The 21971-nt window shown below is 41.1% G+C and overlaps 1 protein-coding gene and 1 long non-coding RNA gene across 2 annotated transcripts; one reads left to right on the forward strand and one right to left on the reverse strand.

Moving 5' to 3' along the window:
- Positions 1 to 261: 261 nt before the first annotated feature.
- Positions 262 to 6175, reverse strand: RPL7L1 (ribosomal protein L7 like 1). The gene is made up of 7 exons (XM_081022096.1): positions 6054 to 6175; positions 5604 to 5712; positions 4348 to 4511; positions 3123 to 3260; positions 2067 to 2176; positions 1718 to 1932; positions 262 to 858 (listed from the first exon to the last, which is right to left on the reverse strand). The coding sequence occupies exons 1-6, from the start codon at positions 6065 to 6067 to the stop codon at positions 1724 to 1726; spliced, it is 744 nt and encodes a 247-aa protein (XP_080878222.1). The 5' UTR covers positions 6068 to 6175; the 3' UTR covers positions 262 to 858; positions 1718 to 1723.
- Positions 6176 to 7652: 1477 nt separating this feature from the next.
- On the forward strand, positions 7653 to 20810 carry LOC308485928. The gene is made up of 3 exons (XR_013990875.1): positions 7653 to 7755; positions 9473 to 9544; positions 20671 to 20810. It is a non-coding gene; the product is annotated as an uncharacterized lncRNA (long non-coding RNA).
- Positions 20811 to 21971: the final 1161 nt, after the last annotated feature.

The following is a 21971-nucleotide window of genomic DNA, read 5'->3' on the forward strand; positions in this document are numbered from 1 at the left end:
GGAGGGTGGACAAGGGGAGATAGTTGTCATGGTGAGAAGTGTATGAACTGGCGTGGACATGGCTCACCTTTTGCTGTAACCCTTAATACCCTGAAGAAAATGTGCCCATAAATGGGAAGAGAGGGGAATTCTCTCAGAAGCCAGCTCCAAATACTTCCAACAGGAACAACTGCTCATCTTTTCAGTCAATAGCTTTTAAGCTTCAAAAGCTAATAGTTCTTGCATTTGTCCGGTATATAAGCAAGCCCCACAAAGCAAAAATTTAATAAATCTCTTTATTCGAGACTTTACATACAAAAGAAGTTCGAGAACTACGTTCAAAGTGGCTATTTTAGACATGGGCTGACCAAAGGGTTTGACAGGAGAATTTAAGGCATCAACTACTTGCCAGCCAATTCAAGCAATCTGGGAAGAGGATCCTGACATGTTCAGGATATTCCTGCAGAAGATGATCACCAGGTTTAGATCATATTAGGTTTCCTACTCCAGGTGTGCATCTTAAAAATGCCAAGTTTTCCCACTTTTGTATTCAAAATGAAACTCCATGCAAAAAGCAGTGCTGGGTTTCAAAACATCCCCACTGTCTTTGTAAGCAATATATTAATTTAAGAGGGCTGTGCAAGTGGAATTTTAGGAGTTCTTCCATTCTTTTTCCATTCTATTCTATGCGCAGGATAACATTTAAATCACATCTTGGATCTCTTTCAACTCAACTATGGAAGTGTAGTTTCACCATCACACAGAGAGAAAGGAACAGAAGTAATGTCATGTTGCAGACTCAGGAGTCTCTGAAGAGCCAATGTACATCATGGAGTACAAATAAATATCTTCCAGAACATCCTTAATAGTGTTCATAACCTGTTAGAAAAAGTAAAAAGAAATCACTATAATTATGTTTAGTGCCTACTGAAGAAAGCTGTTGGAAAAATATTAAGAGCAAATGTTATTTTTATGACTAAGCTGGGAAAAAAGTATACAAGGAAGTTGCTGTTGAGAGTTAAACTCATTACTGTCTAGCAGACAAACATGCAGTGTAACTGGAGATGGAATCCTGAACAGTTTTTAAAAAAACACCTCAAAACACTGAGAACTTAAGATGGTGCTTGGAATTAACTGCTCTTTAAATGAATTGGGTTTATGAATTGCCAGTTATGTTTTCATAGTATGTAAGAACCTAAACTATTACTATTACTACTGACAGGAATTTTCTCCACCTTTCTCTGAAGCATATGACATAATATACACAAACCATGTGGATTTTTATAAAGTATGATCCACTGCAGAGTAAACTTTTAGTCCTGCTCTGTTTTTTGCATACAACTTACTGGAATCTACCAGAAGCTGCCAAACATGAGGACAGCTGAATATGAAGTCACACGAACTTGTCTCATTCTGGCCCTGACCATCAGCTCATCCATCTCTACCACCTACTCTACAGGAGGTCCAAGAAAAAGTATTTTCCATTTCTGCTACCCAATCTTGCAAATTTAAGATGCTGAGGGGTCAAACTTCAGATCACTCCCATCTTCCGGTTTTATACTCAGAGATTGAAACTTGATGGTTTTGGCTTCATCTTCCTATAATTTCACAATCCAACAGCAGATGCGGTCCACTTTTTCGAACTATGGCCATTCTTCATAAGGAACTCCAAGACCATTTTTAACATATAACTAAGCAGTGATTGAAATCCATAAAAGCCGGTGTTAAGAGCACCCACCTGAGCCTAGTTCAAATGACGAATGAGTTTGTTGATTCCACTACCTCGAAATCCAGTATCGCCAATTTCTTTGTGGAACCCCGCTTTATTGCGGGCGGCGTGGCGAGCTACTGACAGGTGGAATGGCCACAAGAAGTTGTTGACTTCATGAAAATGTTTCCCAGCTGAGTAAATTTCATGAATAAGATCTTCCAAACAAATAATACCAGAGTTTCCTAAGAGGGAGAAATGATTTCAGAAACACAGTAGCATCCAATTTCTTTGGTCATTTCACTACCCTTTTCCTAGATCACAATAAAGCACATGCTGCCCCAAAGCTTAGTGTCCTCCCCTACATAAAATCTCTTACCCAAATGCTCCTCTATCAGAATGTTGTCTGTCAAAGCAAGCTTTTTCTTATTGACCTTTGCATGGCCTCGTTTCAGGATCAACTCTCGAATAGATTTCAGGTTCGGATAACTGTGTAAACAAAATTAGTGGTGATGCTGCTGGAGAATTTTTCAAAAACTACAAGATCCTTCCAAAATGGCAACTTATTTGGTAAGTAACTGCTATTTAGCTCCTATAGAATGGCCACAACACTAGTCATTTTAAAGCACAGTATGTAACAGTTTCCTACTTGTTTTTAATACTCCCGCCATCCTTAGAACATACCTCTTCTCAATGGGACTCAAGGTATAGAACTAGTCAAGATTTGTGCAAACTACTGCTCCAAGACAGAATGCATTGTGGCATGTATTTTTATAATCAAAGTTTTGTTGTTCTATTAACAGCCTATTTTATAGTTCAGTTACGAAGTGGATTATTGCAGCAGATTCATGCCTAAATTGTTTTCAGAAGACAAATGCACAAAATCTTCTTTGAAGCAGACTGCAAATGCCGCCTGATCTGAGCCCAACCTGTGTTGCATAATTAACCCCCTGCACAAATGTATATTATGCTGTTAACCCACCTTCATACAAAACGTCTATTGATGTCAACAGATAAAAAGATCCACACTAAATATATTAAATGTATATATAGCTATATTTAAAGTCAGGCTAATAGGCCCTGGATGATTGTACCATTTCCAAAGGCAGCAGTAACACACACACACACACAGAGAGAGAGAGAGAGAGAGAGAGAGAGATCCCATCCCCATCCTCAAAAAGGTCACAGAGAGAGAGAGAGAGAGAGAGAGAGAGAGAGAGAGAGAGAGAGAGAGATCCCATCCCCATCCTCAAAAAGGTCACAGAAAAATAGATTGAGAGCAGTTTTGTACTTGCCAGTTCATCTTTCCTGACATGCCAGTATTAGCATGCAAAAAAGAAATCTACTTAACTTTTTCGGAGTTATGGTGCCTTTTATATTCATTTCATTGCCTTTAACCATCCCTCCCACACACAAAAATAAAAGTTGTACTAACCCCCATGCCACATAAGGCTCCACAGTACGCAGCATTTTCAGAGATGTTGGTGACAATTTAACAAACGTGCCACTGTAAATCTTTCTCAGCCGTAGCCTATGTATGACATGCCGCACGCGTAGGCTCACACCTTTAATTCTAAAGCAAAGTAGGAGAAATCAGCCAAATTCTCCCCTTGGACAGAAAGCTCCATAGTAAGCGGAAACAAATATTGATATGCATCAACAATCACCTTTTAACATTTTCTTGAAAGTTGTGTCCTAAAGCTGCAGCCTGATCTTTCATTTCTCCCTTCAGCAGGAAGCAACAAACTATGAGCCCTGGCTTAGCAGAGGCATAGGGAACCTCCAGCCCACAGGTCATATTTGGCCCACAAGGCTGTTTTTCTCTAGCTAGAGCCACTCCCTTGACATCAGTTGTGGGGTGGGTAAAATCATAACTGTAAAGGGACCATAAGTGGCCTGTTTCTCTGCAAACCGGATTTTACAGTAAGTGCAAGCCCCAATTGACAAAGCAAGAAGTGCTTTGTTGCCCAAAGGTCCTTTGCAATCAAGCCATTCTGTAAAGGAAAAAGCTTCACCTAGTGTCATAATGACGTCCAGTGGGTGCCCCTGCCTACATTTTGAAGTGCACTATGGGTGTGGGAGAGGGGACATCAGGAACCCGTCACATCGTTGGATCAAATTCCCTACCCTTGGGCTTAGCATAATGTCCAAACCAATGCTCATGGTTTGCTTCACGCAAACAAACCAAAAGCAGGAAGCTAAGGTTTGCTCTTACTGCTTTTATTCAGTGTTCAGTTCAAGAAGGTTTTTTGTTTTGTCATAATTCATCAATACAGTACAGTGGTACCTCGGGTTAAGTACTTAATTCGTTCCTGAGGTCCGTACTTAATCTGAAACTGTTCTTAACCTGAAGCACCACTTTAGCTAACAGGGCCTCCCGCTGCCACCGTAGCACAATTTCTGTTGTCATCCTGAAGCAAAATTCTTAACCCGAGGTACTATTTCTGGCTTAGCGGAATCTGTAACCTGAAGCGTATGTAACCCGAGGTACCACTGTACACCAATTCACTGTTCTGCAAATATATCCATGGATGGTAATTTTTTTTTAAAAAAAAACCAACCCACATAATCTGTGCAAATTGGAAAACTAGAATGAGCAAAGCAGTGAAAACCAGCAGATTGCTGGAAAACTAAGTTACAGATGACAAACAGATGCTTACTCTGCAATCCGTACTGCGAAAGCCAGTTTGTGTCCCTCAGGCATTAGCAGCAGCCGGGGCTTATGTTCCATGCGCCTCAGACGGACATCATCTCTGTGTTTCCGATGAGAATCCCGCAAAAATGTCTCAAGACGTTTGAATCTGATTTGTTTTCCTTTCTGATGCTACAATAAGGAAATTAAATTTTAAAAGACATGCCTTTATTTTAAGTCACTATTTGCATGCTACTCAGTTTAGTACATAATGGTCAACATGCTCAGCATGTTTTTTCAGTACAATGACATGCCAGCTGTTGTACAGCACTCAAGAGTATCACAGTTTTGTATCTTTGGGGTTATGCCCTAAAATACAGTGAAACTGTTATAAATGTAATAAAGTAATAACAGGATACGAACTTCCAATACATTTATTCATAATGTGTTTTATTAGCAGCCGCAAAACACATAATATACCTGGCTAACATGTGGCCTACTGTTATAACTGGAAAAAACACTCCCTTCCTGGATGACAGCATAAGAATATAGGAGCAAGCACACCTGAGTGACTGATAATATAAAGGTCAAATAATTTATTGAAAAACTGAGCATTTTCAATACGCATCAATACAATAAGTTACAGGGCAATGTTTAACCACAAAGTTTGTTGGAAACAGTATAGCAACAAATTATCTTAATTTAACCTAACCTTATTTCTGCTCTCTGAACTGAAATACTTATGTGGTTACTTCTTTTTCCTTTTAGAAAAAGGAAACAGATTTCAGTTTAAGGAGCTTAAGCTACAATTGGGTTAGGCAAGTTACCATGGAAAAGTAGATGGGATGTGATAGAATTTGGAACTTTATATCAAAGATAGCATCCTAGTTTGATTCAGTCACAAAAGAGTTCAAGCAAGTCTTGGTTACGGTCATACAGAGGAACTTCAAGAAAAAGGTTTGATAAAGAAAGGACAGAAAAAGTCATTCTAAGAAAAAGTTGTGAGGGAGTACCTATTCTTACAATACTGGAGAGGTGAAAATGGTGATAATACTTCCTACAAATCCAAGTAAGCAAGAGTACATCCTTCTAAAGCAAAAAGATGTACAGTACACCCTTGATTTCTACCACTTCTCTTTTCCCAAGGATTTTAACTGAAACCTGATTTTACATTACATGCATCATTTCTCTAACATTTATTACAGCTGGCCTGATCAACAGAATTCCTGCCTGAGCTGACCAGGTGAGCGTCCAGTGTCCTGACCTACAATATGCCTCCCCTACCTTTCTTTTGTCCAACAGCGCCTGCTTTGCTTGGGTGGCTTTGATTGCTTGATATGCCTTTCTTTTTTTCAGTAGATTTTCTGGCACCCGGGGAATCTTCTTTGGTGGTCTAAAACACACGAGTTTGAACGGGTCAGACAGAACACAAAAACAGATCTAATGGAAAGCGATTTTCACACATTCATATACATAATGCATTGCACAAATGGGTCCTATTCAAGGACTTAATTCGTTCTAGTAAACATACACACAGACTCCTAGAAGCGGTTGTTTTCCATATCGTACTATCTCCCTCCACTGATCCAGTACAAAGCACTGTGACCCCTATCTATTGTTCTTACAGGCCTCTGACTATGCCTCCATCCAACAAACAAAGCAGAAGCCCAAGCCCTCCCCGAGGATGGACATGGATTCTCCCCCGATCTACTTCTTCCCCCCTCGAAAACTCACTCAGGTTCCGCCATGTTTCCTCGCCACCTGTGTCCCGTTTCGATCCACTACGCATGCGTACCCCTTCCGGAAGGAAGCGTTTCGCATTTCACGCACAGGCGCGTGGAGGCGCTGCCCTTAAATGGCATGGTTTAATCCGCTCTAGAATCTATCTCTATGGTTCTCGTCCTCAAGAGATATACGGTAACGCTAGAATCATAGAGCTAAGAAAATTCATTAACCTAACTTCCGGGTTCATTTTTAAACATGGGTTCCATCCTGGGGAGAGCAGTGAGAGCTGCCCATAAAAGGAAATACGCGGAGAATTCCAGGGTTTTAGGGTAGCTGTCATAAAGCAGCAGCGCTCAGAAGAAGAAGAAAACCAGTGGAAAATGCAGTTCCCTCCCCTTCGTGTCTTATTTCGTGTTGAAAAAAATGATCTTCAGTTTTAAACCCCTTTTTAAATGTTCGTGCTGATGCCTTGCGAGAGTGGGGCGAGGGGCGGTGAATGACACATGTTTTACAACAGCCTTGTAATGTAGTCTAGTATGGATATGTTCCGTTTATGCATGTTAAAATATACCCCACCCCCCCGCGAAAAAAAGCTCCCCACTACTGTTTCCACGAAAGAAGAGCTGAATTATAAGAAAAATAAAATTCCTGAGTTTTGCTGCTGTCTTTGCGGCAGCGGAGAAGGAGGCTTGTAAAATGAGAGCGTTTTCCATGGATGTCCATTCGCAACTCTCGGAGAGTTGCCGGGCGGGCAGGTGGGATTATTAAAATGGGGAGCTGTCCTCCTCATGGTCATCCAGCAGGCAACATCCCAGGGAGGGAGGGTGGTGAGTCGGAGAGAAGGGTTCAATGCTGTGGCGTCCAAATTGTGATTTGAAAATTGTGGTGTGGCTCCTGCCAGGACAGCATTCTGGGGAACTAAGTTATTGGACTTGGAAGTGGAATATCTCATTTCATTGGAGAAAACAGGAGTGATGATTATTTTAACACTTGAGGCCCAATTTATTTTTAATGACATAGCTGTCAACTTTCAGATTTGAAAACAAGGGATCAGCAGCCTCAGCTTGTCCGGGGACAGTCTACAGGATATCTAACAATCCGGGATAGCAGAGGGAAGCAGTGGGAAACGGCGCTGGAATAAGGGAATTTCCCGCAAAAAAAAGGGAAAATTGACAGCTATGTTTATTGATTGACGGTCATTTTATATGTGTGTGTGTGTAACGGGATCTTGAGAGGGACGCGGGTGATGCTGTGGGTTAAACCACAGAGCCTAGGACTTGCCGATCAGAAGGTCGGCGGTTCGAATCCCCGCGACGGGGTGAGCTCCTATTGTTTGGTCCCTGCTCCTGCCAACCTAGCAGTTTGAAAGCACGTCAAAGTGCAAGTAGATAAATAGGTACTGCTCCGCCGGGAAGGTAAACGGTGTTTCCGTGCGCTGCTCTGGTTCACCAGAAGCAGCTTAGTCATGGTGGCCATATGACCCGGAAGCTATACGTTGGCTCCCTCGGCCAATAAAGCGAGATGAGCGCCGCAACCCCAGAGTCAGTCACGACTGGACCTAATGGTCAGGGGTCCCTTTACCTTTACCTTTATGTGTTTTCTGTAGACTGATGGACTGCTGGATGGCTGGCCATGGTGAAGGCTAGGACAACATGCTAACTCCATGCAGTAGACCAGACTGGTACTCTCACATATTCATATTGGCTAAAGGGTATTTTTATCCTATTATGTTAGACCGCATTATGTAATCTCATAATAACTCTTATATCACAGCCAAATAAACAAATGTGATAATGATTCATTGCTGATGCAGCTTTATGGGCAGAAAAGCTGTGATGCAGTGCCACATCATTCCAAATAGGCAACTGAACTTTAAAACCACAAGATCCTTGATGCAATGCAACAGCAATCAGAATCCTGTACATGCTGTACATTGCAATCTTATGGAGAGCTTGAACTGTGTCAAACTTTTTTTTTAAAAAAAAAGAATTATGAACATGAACATATAATTGGGCAAACTTTGTCATAACCAGTGGATTTTCTATCGAAACCATCTGCAAGTCATCCCAGTGACTTAACAAATGACCAAAAAATTAAAAAATAAAAATATATCCGCATGGTAACTGCTGGGATCATTCAGCACTGTTAATGGTTAGATCTCTCTTGCTTGTGCTATAAGCTTCTTCCTAGGAATGTATTTTAATCATGGCCACACCTTTTAAATTAGCTTTAAGAAAGGTTGACTTGCGGGTGTTCCACCTTTATTTTCTTAACACTTGGAGATGTGTTTTCCAAGCATTGTTTCTACCTCAAAATGTTAATGAAGTTCAATATCTCACTTTGCAGGTGCAAATTAAACCCAGTTGCTCTCTGCAATGTCTCCTCTCACAGTATATGTAACTAAGGAAAATTTGGATCTCCATAAATGTGACCATAATAGCCTCATGCGATGAGATTAAATGCTTGTGCAGTAAGTCTCATAAAATATACTGTAATCAAATGGTAGAATTAAGTATGCTTAAGTCCATTGAAATCAGTTGACTTAAATATACTTAACTCTTGTGCTGGAGTATGGCTTTAGTTATGTCTGCAGTATTCATCTTCAAAATTCCCATCTTGGATAATTTTGAAACAGGGTGAGCAGTGATAGCAGTTAGCAAACTACTGTGGGGTTTTGTTGGGAGCTGAGAGAATTTCTCTCCTTAACAATTTTGCTTTAAGTAGGATTTGATTTGATTACATATTCCCGGTCTCTTTGATTAATTGATGTAAATTTGTATAAACATATCTGGTGTAAGAGCTCTGCCATAAAGTAACTTTATCCTTAGAGACATGTAATCATAATATAAATATTATATTACAAATATTGACGTTATAGTCAATGCAGGTATCAGGGTCATTTGCACAGCTGTGTATATATTTCTGCTCCTTCCAACAAATCTGTGATATTCATTGAGCAATTTTTTTTGGCAACAATACATGTGCTATGTTATGAAAAATAATAGTTTCAGTCTGTAGTGTTTCCTTCATCTTAAGTTATTCTTCCATGCTGTGCAAGTAATCTCATATCCTTTGTTTTGTAGGACAAGAGTTTAGGTATTGATTCTCACAGGAGAGCTAAACAGGCAATAGTATCTGGCTAATGTTTGTGAACATATATAATTCACACTAAAATATGGTTTTGAATATAATATATTAATGCATTGGCAAGGCGTAATCACTGTAAAACAATTACAAAATCTCCCATTGGTTTGAAAGCCATCAGGATTTGGTGAAAATGCCAAAAAGAGACAGAAATGACAAATACTAAATATTTAAAAATTAAAAGCAATAGCATCAGAGAATCTTGAGTCAGGGCATTTTTAAACTCATCCTAAGTAAACTTGAAGCAATACAATTCTTTTTGCTTTGCATATTTTAAAATCTAGGACAGCTGATCAAAAACTAATCATGGAAGACCCGTATTAAAATAAGTACATGGTTGCCTTCTCCATGAGCAGGTAAGGAGTTCTCTTGTGGGGGGGAGGGGGTGACCAGTCAAATATGTGCACCAACTAGACAGCAGATAGCCAAATATTTGAAGGCAAAGCTGGAACAGACGCATTGCATGTACAAGTTCTTCTATTCAATCCCTGTTTTTAACTCATTGTAACCCACTCTGGCTGGAACCTGCTGTTGAAAAACAGATAATCATAATACTCATCACCATCTCCAGTTTAGGTGGTTCTCTGATGGCAGAACCGAGAAAGATTTCTTCCTAAAACCTTTGATAGCTGATCCCAGAGAACATAAGCAGTACAGTACTTGGCTAGATAGACCAAGGATCTGACCATGTACATTCCCCTGTGTTACCTGCATCACGTAGCTCTGTTGCCTGAGTACATAAGGTGTAAGTAATTTGTAGAGTTGATTGGTGCCTGTTTGTTGCTTACAGAGTGGGGTTGCTAGTGTGGGGGTTACTGGACGTGTAGGGTTGCAGGGGGCTTTGTAATACATATATGTGTAGATACGCATGGGGTTGCATAGGATGTATCCATTAGGTGGCTCCCTCTACAAACATTAAAGTCCTGACAAATTTTCGCTTCATAATTTACAATGCATGCACACCATATCATTTTGCCAGCAATTGTTTCCAGAAGCTTTAAGGGATCAGAAGAACTTTAAGAACTTTTGAGCTGTTGCTCAGAACTTCAACCAACCCAGAAAACTTTTCACAGTCTGCCATCTCACCTCCCTGCTCACGTTTCTCTCACTTTCCACCCATGTGCACGAAGACCTGCCAACTAAGGCAGGCTTTTCTTACATCTAATGTAGAGGATGTGAATATGTCCGAACTGCCTTAAGGACACGGCCAGCTGGCTATATCCCAGCTTGTGTCTGCCACCACCTCTCCACTCACCTGAATTCCTGAGAAAAAGAAACCCATACTAAGAGCTCCCCAGTCATCACTAAGGATGCAAGGCCACGTTCATTTCAGCTCTGTTTTTCATTTTGCCAGCCTCAAATTCAGTTCTCCATATTTCTGCAGCAACTTGTGAATAATTATTTTTTAATCCTCATACAAATTATTCAGCATTTTAGCGTGAATTTCTCTTAAACACATTTTTGCCTGCTGTTTTGACTAATATACGGTACACATTGTTGCTAGCAAACTATCCTAGGATACAAATACACTTTGTATGAGAATTTCACTAATACATTCATTACTGCACTGCAAAATTTGGATTTATTTGGTTCTCATCTTGCTTCAGAAAGTATGAATTTGATAGATCCAGCTTAAATGTGAACTGAATCCAACCCCTCCCCCTAAAAAAATCTCTAAGTACACTGGTACCTCAAGTTACATATGCTTCAGGTTACAGACTCCGCTAACCCAGAAATAGTGCTTGAGGTTAAGAACTTTGCTTCAGGATGAGAACAGAAATCGTGCTCTGGCAGTACGGAGGCAGCAGGAGGCCCCATTAGCTAAAGTGGTGCTTCAGGTTAAGAACAATTTCAGGTTAAGAACGGACCTCCAGAACGAATTAAGTACTTAACCTGAGGTACAACTGTATAGCATCAAGGGAAGTAATAGTACCATTGTATTCTGCCTTGGCCAGACTCTACATGGAACAGTGTGTCTGGTTCTGGGCATCACAGTTTGCTGCTGCTGCTGATGATAATGATAATGATAATGATAATGATAATGATCATTATTTATAGCCCATCCATCTGACTGGGTTTCCCCAGCCACTCTGGGCTGCTTCCAGCAAAATATAAAAAATAATAAAATGTCAGGCATTAAAAACTTCCCTGAACTGGGCTACCTTCAGATGTTTTCTAATAGTTGTGTAATTCTTTATCTCCCTGACATCTGATTGGAGGGCATTCTGCAGGGAGGGCGCCACTGCCAAGAAGGATATTGAGAAGTTGGGATGTGTTCGGAGGGTGACCAAGATGATAAATGGGGAGGAAACCAAGCCTTATGATAAATGATTGAGGGAGCTGGGTATGTTTAGTCTGGAGAAGAGAATAATAATAACCATCTTCAAATGGTTGAAGGGCTGTCACATGAACGATGGGGTGAGCTTGTTTTCTGCTGCTCCAGAGGGTAGGACCCAAGCCAATTGATTCAAATTGCAAGAAAGCAGATTCCGACTAAATACTAGGAAGAGCTTTCTGACGGTAAGTGCTTTTCAACAGTGGAACAGACTACCTACGTAGGAAGGTGGTAGGATCTACTTCATTGGACGTTTTAAAGCAGCGGTTGGATGGCCATCTGTCAGGAATTCTTTAGCTGTGATTCCTGCATTGCAGGGAGTTGGGATAACCCTTGGGATCGCCTTCCAACTCCACAATTCTGTGATTCTACGATTTGGTGTATAGAATAATAATGTACACAGTTTTGGTTACCCCATCTCAAAGAATATATTTTTGATGGACAAAATACAGAACAGAGTGACTAGCAAATCAGATATGCTTGCTCCTAAGTAAGTCCCACTGAGTCAAATGGGCCATACTCGAAAGAGTGCTTAGGACTGCAGGCTGAAATTTATCATTGGGGTGGAGCTTTGTTCATATTTACACAGAAGTATGTTGTACTGTGAGTCTCCTCCCAGATCAGTATACCTAGGATTGTAGACTTAGGTTCTTATCCATATCTTTCCTTCTGTTTCTCCAAAAATGGTCATACTTTCTAGTTTCTTTTGATTAATATACAGAACAATTCTTTGGATACCTTTGAGGTTCGCCCCCTCTCTTGCCAGAAACTACTTTGAAGCTACAGACGGCTGAAGTGGTTACCCTGCAGCTGCAGAGTTATATAAGCTCAACCCCATAAATTCGATGCTGCTTTAATAAGCAAGGATTGGGACCTGTCATTCAGCAGAGAATATCGAGGGTGGCTGCATTTCTTTGGGGGAGAAAAGAGAAGTTTGCTCTTTGCATGCAGTACATTAATCAGAAATTCTACTCTTTATATTAGATCTGTTCAAATCATGTAAATCCAAATTAGTAAATTTGTTAAAACAAACAGGTGAACAGATCAGGTTTCGCTTGGCACCCAAAATGACAGCACCAAGCAAATTTGCCATGGGAAGGAAGTTCACAAATGGGTGCCCCCACATAAAAAAACCCCCTCTCTTTGGTAGCCTGCCATCTGAAGGTGGTAGGATCTCTTTTAAGGACTTACTGGAGGAGATTTTTAGAACATTATTGCTACTATTCATTACCACCATTGGTAGTACTTTGTCCTCTATTTAAGGCCTAAGATAACAAGAATGGTGAGTTTATGCTTTCTGGAGCAATATTTTTGTCTGCCTGTCTATATTTCATTCTATTTTAGCCATCATTAAACCAATTACCAATTTCAGTGTGAGTTGGACTTGCATTCTGCTTTGACTAGAGCTATTGCACTAATGGGCTACTCACAAGATTTTCTGAACCAGTAAACAAGTGCTTAGGATGAGATACACTGAATGCTTTTAAAGCTGAGGAAGTAGAAGGAAATCCACGGTGTTCATTTTTATTATTCTGAAATAGAAGGTTAAGGAAATATGATGTGCTCTTCAAAAGTGTGACTTTGGTACTGTGTGAAATAAATCATCATTAGCAGTTTGGTGCCAATTAACAAAGGAAATGAGTTGTGAGGACATGCTGGTACTTGGCACTTTAGGGGAGAATTAATTACAAGTGCTTAGAACACCTCTGACCCATACTAGCAAAAAGTTTGAAACTATGGTTAATATGTGCAGAGGCGGACAATCTTTTTGTTCTTGTTGAGGAACACTATCCCTCAGGAGTAATTTGACAGGGGCAAGTTACCTACAGTGAGCAGGGCTGGAGTCAAAATGAGCAGGGCTGCCAATGAAACTTGGGAGGGAGTTAAGAGCAATGGGCCCTTTTCTATCTCTTTATTCATTTCCTCTCTCCCTTTCTGCCATCTCCTTTTCCTCCTTTTCACCATGAAATTGTGCCAAGAGGACTTCATGGAATTCGGCTAACACCACAGGTTGGCTGCCTCAGCTTTCCAAGAACTTGATGAAATGTTAAAATGTTGTCTTTTACTCCAGTATGTGAAAATGATGTCCTTCAAAGTTATTTTCTCATAATCGTCTAGTCTCACCCATTACCCATTACTAGGCTGCTACCTGACCTAAGATAGGTTGCAGTGGCACTACAACCACCAAAGCATAGTAAATTCCCCAAACAGCCTAGGTTGAAGACCACCAAAACTGAATTAGTCCCAATTCTAGGACAATGACTGTTGTTGTTATGGGTTCCTTTGCTTTAAGCTTTCTTCTACATATTGTTAGCAGCCTCGGGTCAGGAAAAAATAATTGTACCCTAGAGATACTGCCACGTTATGCTGGGTGTGGTGCTTGCCTCTGGTGAGTAATTTCTAATGTCCTTTGCAATTTAACAACTCAGCTGCTATGAGTGGAATTATGCATTATGAGGCAAACGTAAGTGCTTTGTAAAGTTAATGAAAAGCATTCAACAATATGCCTTGCCTACCATAATGGAGTGAATTCAGGAACACCAAGCCTTCCATGTCACGTGTGAAACACATGATGCACAAGGCTCGGGAAATGGTTGAAATCTGAATTATATGGATTTCTTCTGGCTTGATGGCAATTTGGTTGTGAAAGAGCATATTTGCAAAATCCAGAGGCTGGGGATTCAGATTGTTTAAGTTTTTCATTTTGTTTTGTTTTCTTCCACATCAAAGGACTGCCTTCCTTTATTTGTTGAGGACTTATGGCGATTACTGGGGAAAGCAAGCCTGTATTCAATTCTAATAATTTTGCAGGATAGAAGAAAGAGAAAATGCATGGATCCGTGGCATTTGCAGGGAGGTTTATATTAGAAGATACTTCATCTCCTGATGATTGTTTTCTTCTTGTAAACGGAGACATGGACCACCCAGTCTATCTCTCAATTAATCCACTGGCATGTTTTTGTGTATATAGCTGTCGGTAGGTCTCCTTCCAAATTATATAAACTCACCTCTCATAAATGACCAAAAGTGGTTATAATTGAAGTTCACAAGGTGTTTTTCTTCATAGAGTATTCCACATCAGAACATAGCAAAATAAATCAAGTTTAGTTCTTTGGGCGTCTGAATACAGGAAATTAACTACAAAATGGTTTCACTTGATGTTACTGAAACCTCGGTCGTAAGGTGATATACCCTTATGTTAAACACTTGTAATTATATTACAATGCTAAAGAAAGTGCACGGTTTTACATAGAACCCGAACCTGTTTAAAAGAAGCGCAGACCTTATGGCATACGTATTTGTGCAGTTACAAATCCTCAAAAAATGCATTCAGATATATAGATATATATTTACATATATGCACACATATAGTTGACATGGGGATGGCTATTTTTTATTCCTCTCCTTTTATTGATGTCAATGAAAGGGAAATCCTTTTCACCAGGAAGGGCTCACAAGTTGTGCTGTCAGCAGGACTGTGGACTGAAGGGCTATTGGGTACAACATGCATTTGCATCTCTCTTACGCTGCACACATCCCTTTGCCATGCCAGTCAAATGTGTGGCTAGAGGAGGATACATGCTATGGCACATACTGTCAGGTGGTAGGGCCAGTTCATGCACCCTCCAGCTCTCCTCCTACATTCTTTCACCATGTGTACAGGTGGGAGGGTTGCCTGAACCCATGCGCTCTGTGGTGGTTCAAATCTACACAGTGAGTTCTCCTGGGTAACAGACACTACAGGCTTTTGACATTATAAATCAGGCAATGCTTCCCACTCACCCCTTGCCCAAGGTCTGCCAGGCCTTCTGCCCAGTTTTTAACATGTTACAGGACACAATGTATTTGTTGAAAGTGAGACTGAAATAATGGCACAACCTTTTTATGAAACCAAATTCTTATATGTTGGAGGCTCCAATGTTTGCATCATACACGGACCTCAATCTTAGAAGACTGCTCCTAGCTAATCTAGTTAAAAGGGAAACCATTCCTGCCCCTGTAATTGACAAAGTTAGAAGTCTATCCCTGCCTAACATAATTAGAAAGGGAAATGGCTTTATTTATAATTGACGAAGGCTGCGATTCATTACATAGTTATATGAGCATGAGGTTTAAGCATGCATAATTGTGCTCTGGCCTGCAGCCAAGAATATTATATTTCTGTTCCAGGCATATCCAAGTGTCTGTGCAAGTGCTTTGTAAAGAGACTAGGATTAATTTTCAGTTCATTTTTTACAGGGATATTAGTATTAGAAACATTCCCGTAGAATCAGCTTTGTTTAAATTGGAAATAAGAGTAGTGTTAAATGGTTGTCTCTGAAGTCCATAATTAAAATACATATTTATATTAAAAGTATGGGTTCTCTATTATGAGCTGTAACAACCAATGGTCTGGTTCACATGTAGTGCTCAGCCAAACCTTGGTTTACCATGAACAAGCAAACAAGTGGGCTCCCAGAGAGGAGACTGCTGCTGTGCTATGTGGTTGTCCAAATCTGGCCTCATGGTTTAACTCAGGCATAGGCAAACTCAGCCCTCCAAATGTTTTGGGACTACAACTCCCACCATCCCTAGCTAACAGAACCAGGGGTCAGGGATGATGAGAGTTGTAGTCCCAAAACATCTGGAGGGCCGAGTTTGCCTATGCCTGGTTTAACTCTCTCAGATAAAACAAAGCTGTAAACCCAGGGGTCAGCAAACTTTTTCTGCAGGGGACCGGTCCACTGTCCCTCAGACCTTGTGGGGGGTGGACTATATTTTTTTTGGGGGGGGACGAACAAATTCCTATGCCCCACAAATAGCCCAGAGATGCATTTTAAATAAAAGGACACATTCTACCCATGTAAAAACACGCTGATTCCCGGACCGTCCGCGGACCGGATTTAGAAGGCGATTGGGCCGGATCTGGCCCCCGGGCCTTAGTTTGCCTACCCATGCTGTAAACCTTGGTTAGCTCATGGTTTGTCTGAAGATTTCTAAACCACAGCTTAGCAAAGCACAGAAGCCACAGAGGAGCAGAATATGTTAAAAAATGCGTAAGTATGTAACTAACTGTATTATAATGATGATTGAGCCAAGTGATAGAGAAGAAAATGTGGTTTCTAGCTTATCTTCTAAAATCAAATATATCCATAAGGAATTACAATTAAAGTTAGCTGCTCTTCTTCTTAGTGCTATACATACAAGCCATATGCCTCTTCCTGTACTATTGTATTTGGACATTTGCTTCAAGTGATGGTGTTTTGTACGAATTGCTGTGCACTAAGGTCAAATAAAATATATTAACAGTTCTTTACCAAATATACATAATCGTGAGGCCATATCAGTATACTGTCCTGTCCCAGAATAAACATCTGTTGGTGTGAATATTTGCAGTAGCTTTTGTAGTTGGAAATATCATCAAAGCATCTGTGCTTTTTATCTGAACAAATGTTTGAGAATATTTTCCATGGCCTTCGTCCAGCTCTAATTAAAATTAATATGAGTATGGATGAAACATACCAAAGTAAAATTGTGGGGAACTCAACAGTTAGAATCTTCCTGCTGTGTTGCTGCGATACAGTACTGTGATACACACTTGATGTTCCTGATAAAGGACCATATGGATTATAGCAGTAGGAAGCCCAGTTGTGTAGTGCTGATTCTCAATTTCTTTTTCTAATCACACAGCATTCCAGTCTGAACATGTTTTTAGCTTGTTTCTTTTAATTAATGCTCTTTTTTTCAGAATTAATGTGGCATCCCTACAATGACGTCTGTTGCAATTCTCTGCTTTAATGCTGGTACAACTTTCTTTAAACAGGAGGCAACATTTTGCCATGTAAGATTCTTACTAGAGAAATGGCCATTTATAAATTCTCTTCAAAGGAAGATCGCTAGACAGACAGATTTGCATTCCATGACTGGCTTGCCCTATGGTAGTGAAGCTCACTCGGATGGGCTAAAGAATGTAAGATAAACTTGGCTGGATCAAGCCAGAGTAAGGTTACCAGATTTTTTTCAATGAATCCGGGGACACTTTAAATAAATAAACAAACAAACAAACAAATAATACACGTTCGGGACAATGCTGCAGTGATGGCAGTGGCAGGGGGCAGCCGCTGCTTTGACCTCAACCGCCACATTTCCCCTTCCTCCGAGGCTTCTATCTGCTTTCTCCGTGAGCCTGGGCAGTCCCTGAGTTGTTGGTTCTTCGGTGGTGGTGGTGGTGGTGGGGAAGCGTTGTGCAGTGGGTCAAGCATGGAAGGCGGAGAAGGAGGGCCGACAGCGGCGGCAGCGAGGCTCAGGCAGCACGATGCCTCCCTTCCCATCAGAGCAGCCCCAATCCCATTCCTACTTGCATCCTTTAACGGGGAAGCAAGGCTTCCCATTGCCTAACTGAGAGATGCCTGCCCCCTCCTGCTTGCACGCAAGCTCTGATAGGCAGCTTGAAGCCTCTCTTCACAGCTGAGAGATCCCCATCCCGCTCCTGCTTCTACGCAAGTAGGAGTTGGGAGGCTGCTCCGATATGCAGCATGAAGCCTCCCTTCACAGCTTAGTTGCTGGGGTCAAGGAAGGTGGAGGCAGCCCAGAAGCTGCATCTTAGAGCCCCTGCACCACCATCATAATGGGACTTCCAAGCAGCTCCTGAAGCCAGCCAGAGCCAACTGCTCCAGGCTGCTGAGACTGCCGCTGCTGTGTTTCCCGGGGACATTAGATGAAATCCGGGGACTTTCCAGGGATGAAATTTGTCCGGGGACTTATTCGCAAATATGGGGACTGTCCCCGGGAAACGGGGACGTCTGGTAACCCTAAGCCAGAGGCCATCTAGTCCAGCATCTTGTTCTCTCTTTTTTAGTGGCATCCATCTGTCTTGAGAAACATTGGAGTGTGCCTCTGGGGGTGAAGTCAAACCGCTGCATTAGCATCACTGAAGTGACCTTTCTTGGACACAAGCCCTAGCAGTATATATAGTGGTCTTGGGCTGCCCAGATGACAAGACTTTCAGCCTCACTGATGTGCTCCAAAGGAAACAGTGCAATGTATTTGACACCAGTTTGGCTGCAGAAGATCCATCAGCTAACCTCATCTGGTTTAGCCGGCCAGTCAAGGCCATTTCCTGGGGTGTGGCTGCTGTTACATGTTGACAGCTTCTAGGAGCCACAGATGAGCTGAGTGCAGGGTAGAGACCAAAGGTGGACAAACTACCCCAGAAGGAGCATGACATGTCCCCCACCAGAGGTATTGCCCCTCCCCTAACACCCCATACACCCCAGCATAGTGGCAAAGTAGAAGCCTATGGCAAGTCTACAAGCAGGACTTCGGTGCAATAGCATTCTTTCCACTTGTGATACCCAGCAATAAGTATTCAGCGAGGTGTACTGCCAGACCTTATCAAAATCAGCTGGAAATTATTATTAAATTCTTTTATCCAGGAAGAGCCAAGTACTAATGATTTTCAAAGCTGGAGAATTCTCTAGCAAACTGTTAGACATCATCTGGTTTCTATTTTGGATTTGAAATTGTTTTCATATATGTAATTAGCTGTCATTATATACATAATTGCTTTAACTATTTTTATACAAGAGATGGGCAGACTTTGAGTCTATAATTGATCTACTGGGTGGACAAGAGAAATAAACACTTTTTGACACTTTTTGTCACTAACAAATGAGAGGAGAAAATTCTTAAGAAAGAATGATATGCCCTGCCATGGAGACAGGAATTCAGAATTCTAGGTTTGTTTTATGCTTTCACTCATTTAGGGTTTATGTAATTTGATTCAGATTGTCATTGTACTTAGTTGCATTTTAATATTTGTTTGAAAAGGAGCAATTTTTCCTCTTTAACGGAGTATGCTGTGATTTGTCAGGCAAATCCAGCATTTCAAGCTTGCTTATGTTGTAGTTTATTTGGGTCTGAGTTAAACTTCTCTTGATGTTATTTTGTGTTACTTTCATTCTGTTAAACCTTTGTTTTATAATGGTCTGGTGATTAAATGCAAATAAACAAATTTGAATCTGTTTGTATCTTCGAATCATAGAATTGTAAAGTGGGGAGGGACAATGAGGGTCATCTAGTCCAACTCCTTGCAATGAAAATTGAAAAATATATTCAGTAGTTTCCAAAACAATTTTGTGACATTTGCACTTTCTCAGCTCCTTTGCTGCTGTTATGTTCAATAGTGGCTTCCTGAAAGAAGACCACACAGGTTTAATTGCCCAGCCAGAAGCTCTCAAGATGGCAGGGTCTAGAGTGTGAACTTTAGCAACTTCAATTTGTTCCTAAGTCTCTGTGCTTCCTAGATACTCTTGCTGTTTACTGTGGACAGCTTTTTTTGGGGGGGGGGGAACAGTATTTGAGTCACCCTAAGTATGTGATCCGAGTTACACAGGATTGCGCTACTGCAAAGGGTGGCAGGGGTTGTATGCACTTAAATCTTTTTGATATAACCAAATTTATAGAGGGAGAGTTGTTACAAATTACATGAAGAAACCTTTCAATCTTCTTCAAGTTTGTGAATATATATATATTTGTGTGTGTGTGTGTGTATCCAGAATTAATCAAATGCCCCATCCCTTAGAGAAACAGGTCAGCTTCTTCTTTTTCCCCTATGGCCTAAATCTTTTTTCACATGCATTTCCTCCCACTTCTTTCTTCTGCTTGTACCTTAACAAAGCACTTTAGCTCCACTTTGTAAGCTTCATGCCAATTAGTGAGGTGTAACACCTTTCCCTGGGAGATTTCCAGGACATCATGGCCAATGCATGAAAAAACTGAATGTGTTCTCATGAGTTCAATCTATTTTAGGGGCGATGGGGATTGTTGTTTATGTTGCCTGTCCCTGCACATTAATCTTCCTCAACAATAGATGTTTATCCTTTTCATAACCCTGTTGTGTGTGCTTTAAAATATCTTTGTATGGTCCTGCTTGAGCCACTGGACAACTTTTAACTGAATCCAAAATTACCATGTCACTGGCAATACTTTTTTGATTTATCACCATTTTCTTCAAAGGTAATTGTTTAATGACTACAGTTCCTTTCATTTGAACGAATGCAGCGATGGGCAAAGTCTTTATCTTAATAATCCAAGTGACAAAATGTGGGTGGATTATGTCTCCCCATCACCATCACTACCGGTTTCTTTCTCAATTCCTTCTTGTAGGTCTGCAGTGGTAATTTTCCAGCACCCTTAAGAAGTTTCCAAAGTTGAACACAAACAAATTGCTGTCAACCTGGTACGCCTTCCCTGATGTCAATGATTAAGAAAGATATTCAAGAGGTGTTTTTTGTGTTTTTTTTAAAAAGAGAATTCAGTTCAGTTATCATTGTTCAGGAGACAGAAATAAAACAGCCTTCCTGTTTAGAAGAACTTTTTGTCATGAACTCGTAACAAGATGAACAACATAGAATAACACTGAGCTTCCAAAGACTACAACATGGAAGAAGTTCAAAGCACATTCCTTTACTATCCAAAAGAAAACAAGATTTCAAAATAAGACTCTCCTGGGATAACTTCTAATCTATCCTGGGTTTGAATGGGCTAGCAGCTGTTCCATCAAAGATTTTCCCTAAATTGGTTGGAGGTGTAATCCTATACATTTCTGAAATGTCTGGAGGGCCATTTTTTATATATAATTACATTGGATTTGGGGACCACAGAGTCTAGGACTTGCCGATCAGAAGGTCAGCGGTTCAAATCCCCGCAACGGGGTGAGCTCCCATTGCTCGGTCCCTGCTCCTGCCAACCTAGCAGTTCGAAAGCATGTCAAAGTGCAAGTAGATAAATAGGTACCGCTCCGGCGGGAAGGTAAACGGTGTTTCTGTGCGCTGCTCTGATTTGCCAGAAGCGGCTTAGTCATGCTGGTCACATGACCCAGAAGCTGTATGCCAGCTCCCTCGGCCAATAAAGCAAGATGAGCGCCACAGCCCCAGAGTCGGTCATGACTGGACCTAATGGTCAGGGGTCCCTTTAACTTTACTTACATGGATTTGGGGGGGGAGTGGGGAGTGGTCTGCTAAGGTGGTCAAATGAGTTTTTCTAAAATAAATAGCTTAGCTGGGTCTGTTAAGTATCTTCTTCGTAATGGGTTATCACAGAAACTATTAGATAAAGCATAAAGGTATTTCTGGAAGTTGAGCATGTCTTTCCCTTCCCAATCCTGGGTGGAGGTGGTATCTGTGAGGTGTCTGTGTTGGTATGAGAACAAAGGATCGCCAGTTTGGGGACTGGATCTGAAAAGAGACAGCGAGGCCCATCTTGCACTCTATGCTGGATCCAATTCTACAGCAATGCAGGGCCCCCAACCCCTAATAGGGAGCAAAGGCTGTGGGAATGTTAATGCCATGAACCTGGTGGCCAGAAGTTGTGGTTAACCTGGCAGCCTGCTTCTATTACCTGGACTGACTCTTCATCCAAATTGGCAATGATGGCAGCAGTGGATTCCCAGGCCAGCTTGCTGCTAG

Source organism: Podarcis pityusensis (assembly GCF_964106645.2).
Source record: "Podarcis pityusensis genome assembly, chromosome: 9".
Taxonomy (NCBI): domain Eukaryota; kingdom Metazoa; phylum Chordata; class Lepidosauria; order Squamata; family Lacertidae; genus Podarcis; species Podarcis pityusensis.

Bases quoted from the DNA above. Each gene is read 5' to 3' on its own strand.
- RPL7L1 (XM_081022096.1), bottom strand. The intron at 2,177-3,122 runs GTTAGTACAACT...TTGTTTACACAG, and splicing joins GAGCCTTATGTGGCATGGGG to TTATCCGAACCTGAAATCTA. The intron at 1,933-2,066 runs GTAAGAGATTTT...TCTCCCTCTTAG, and splicing joins TCTGATAGAGGAGCATTTGG to GAAACTCTGGTATTATTTGT.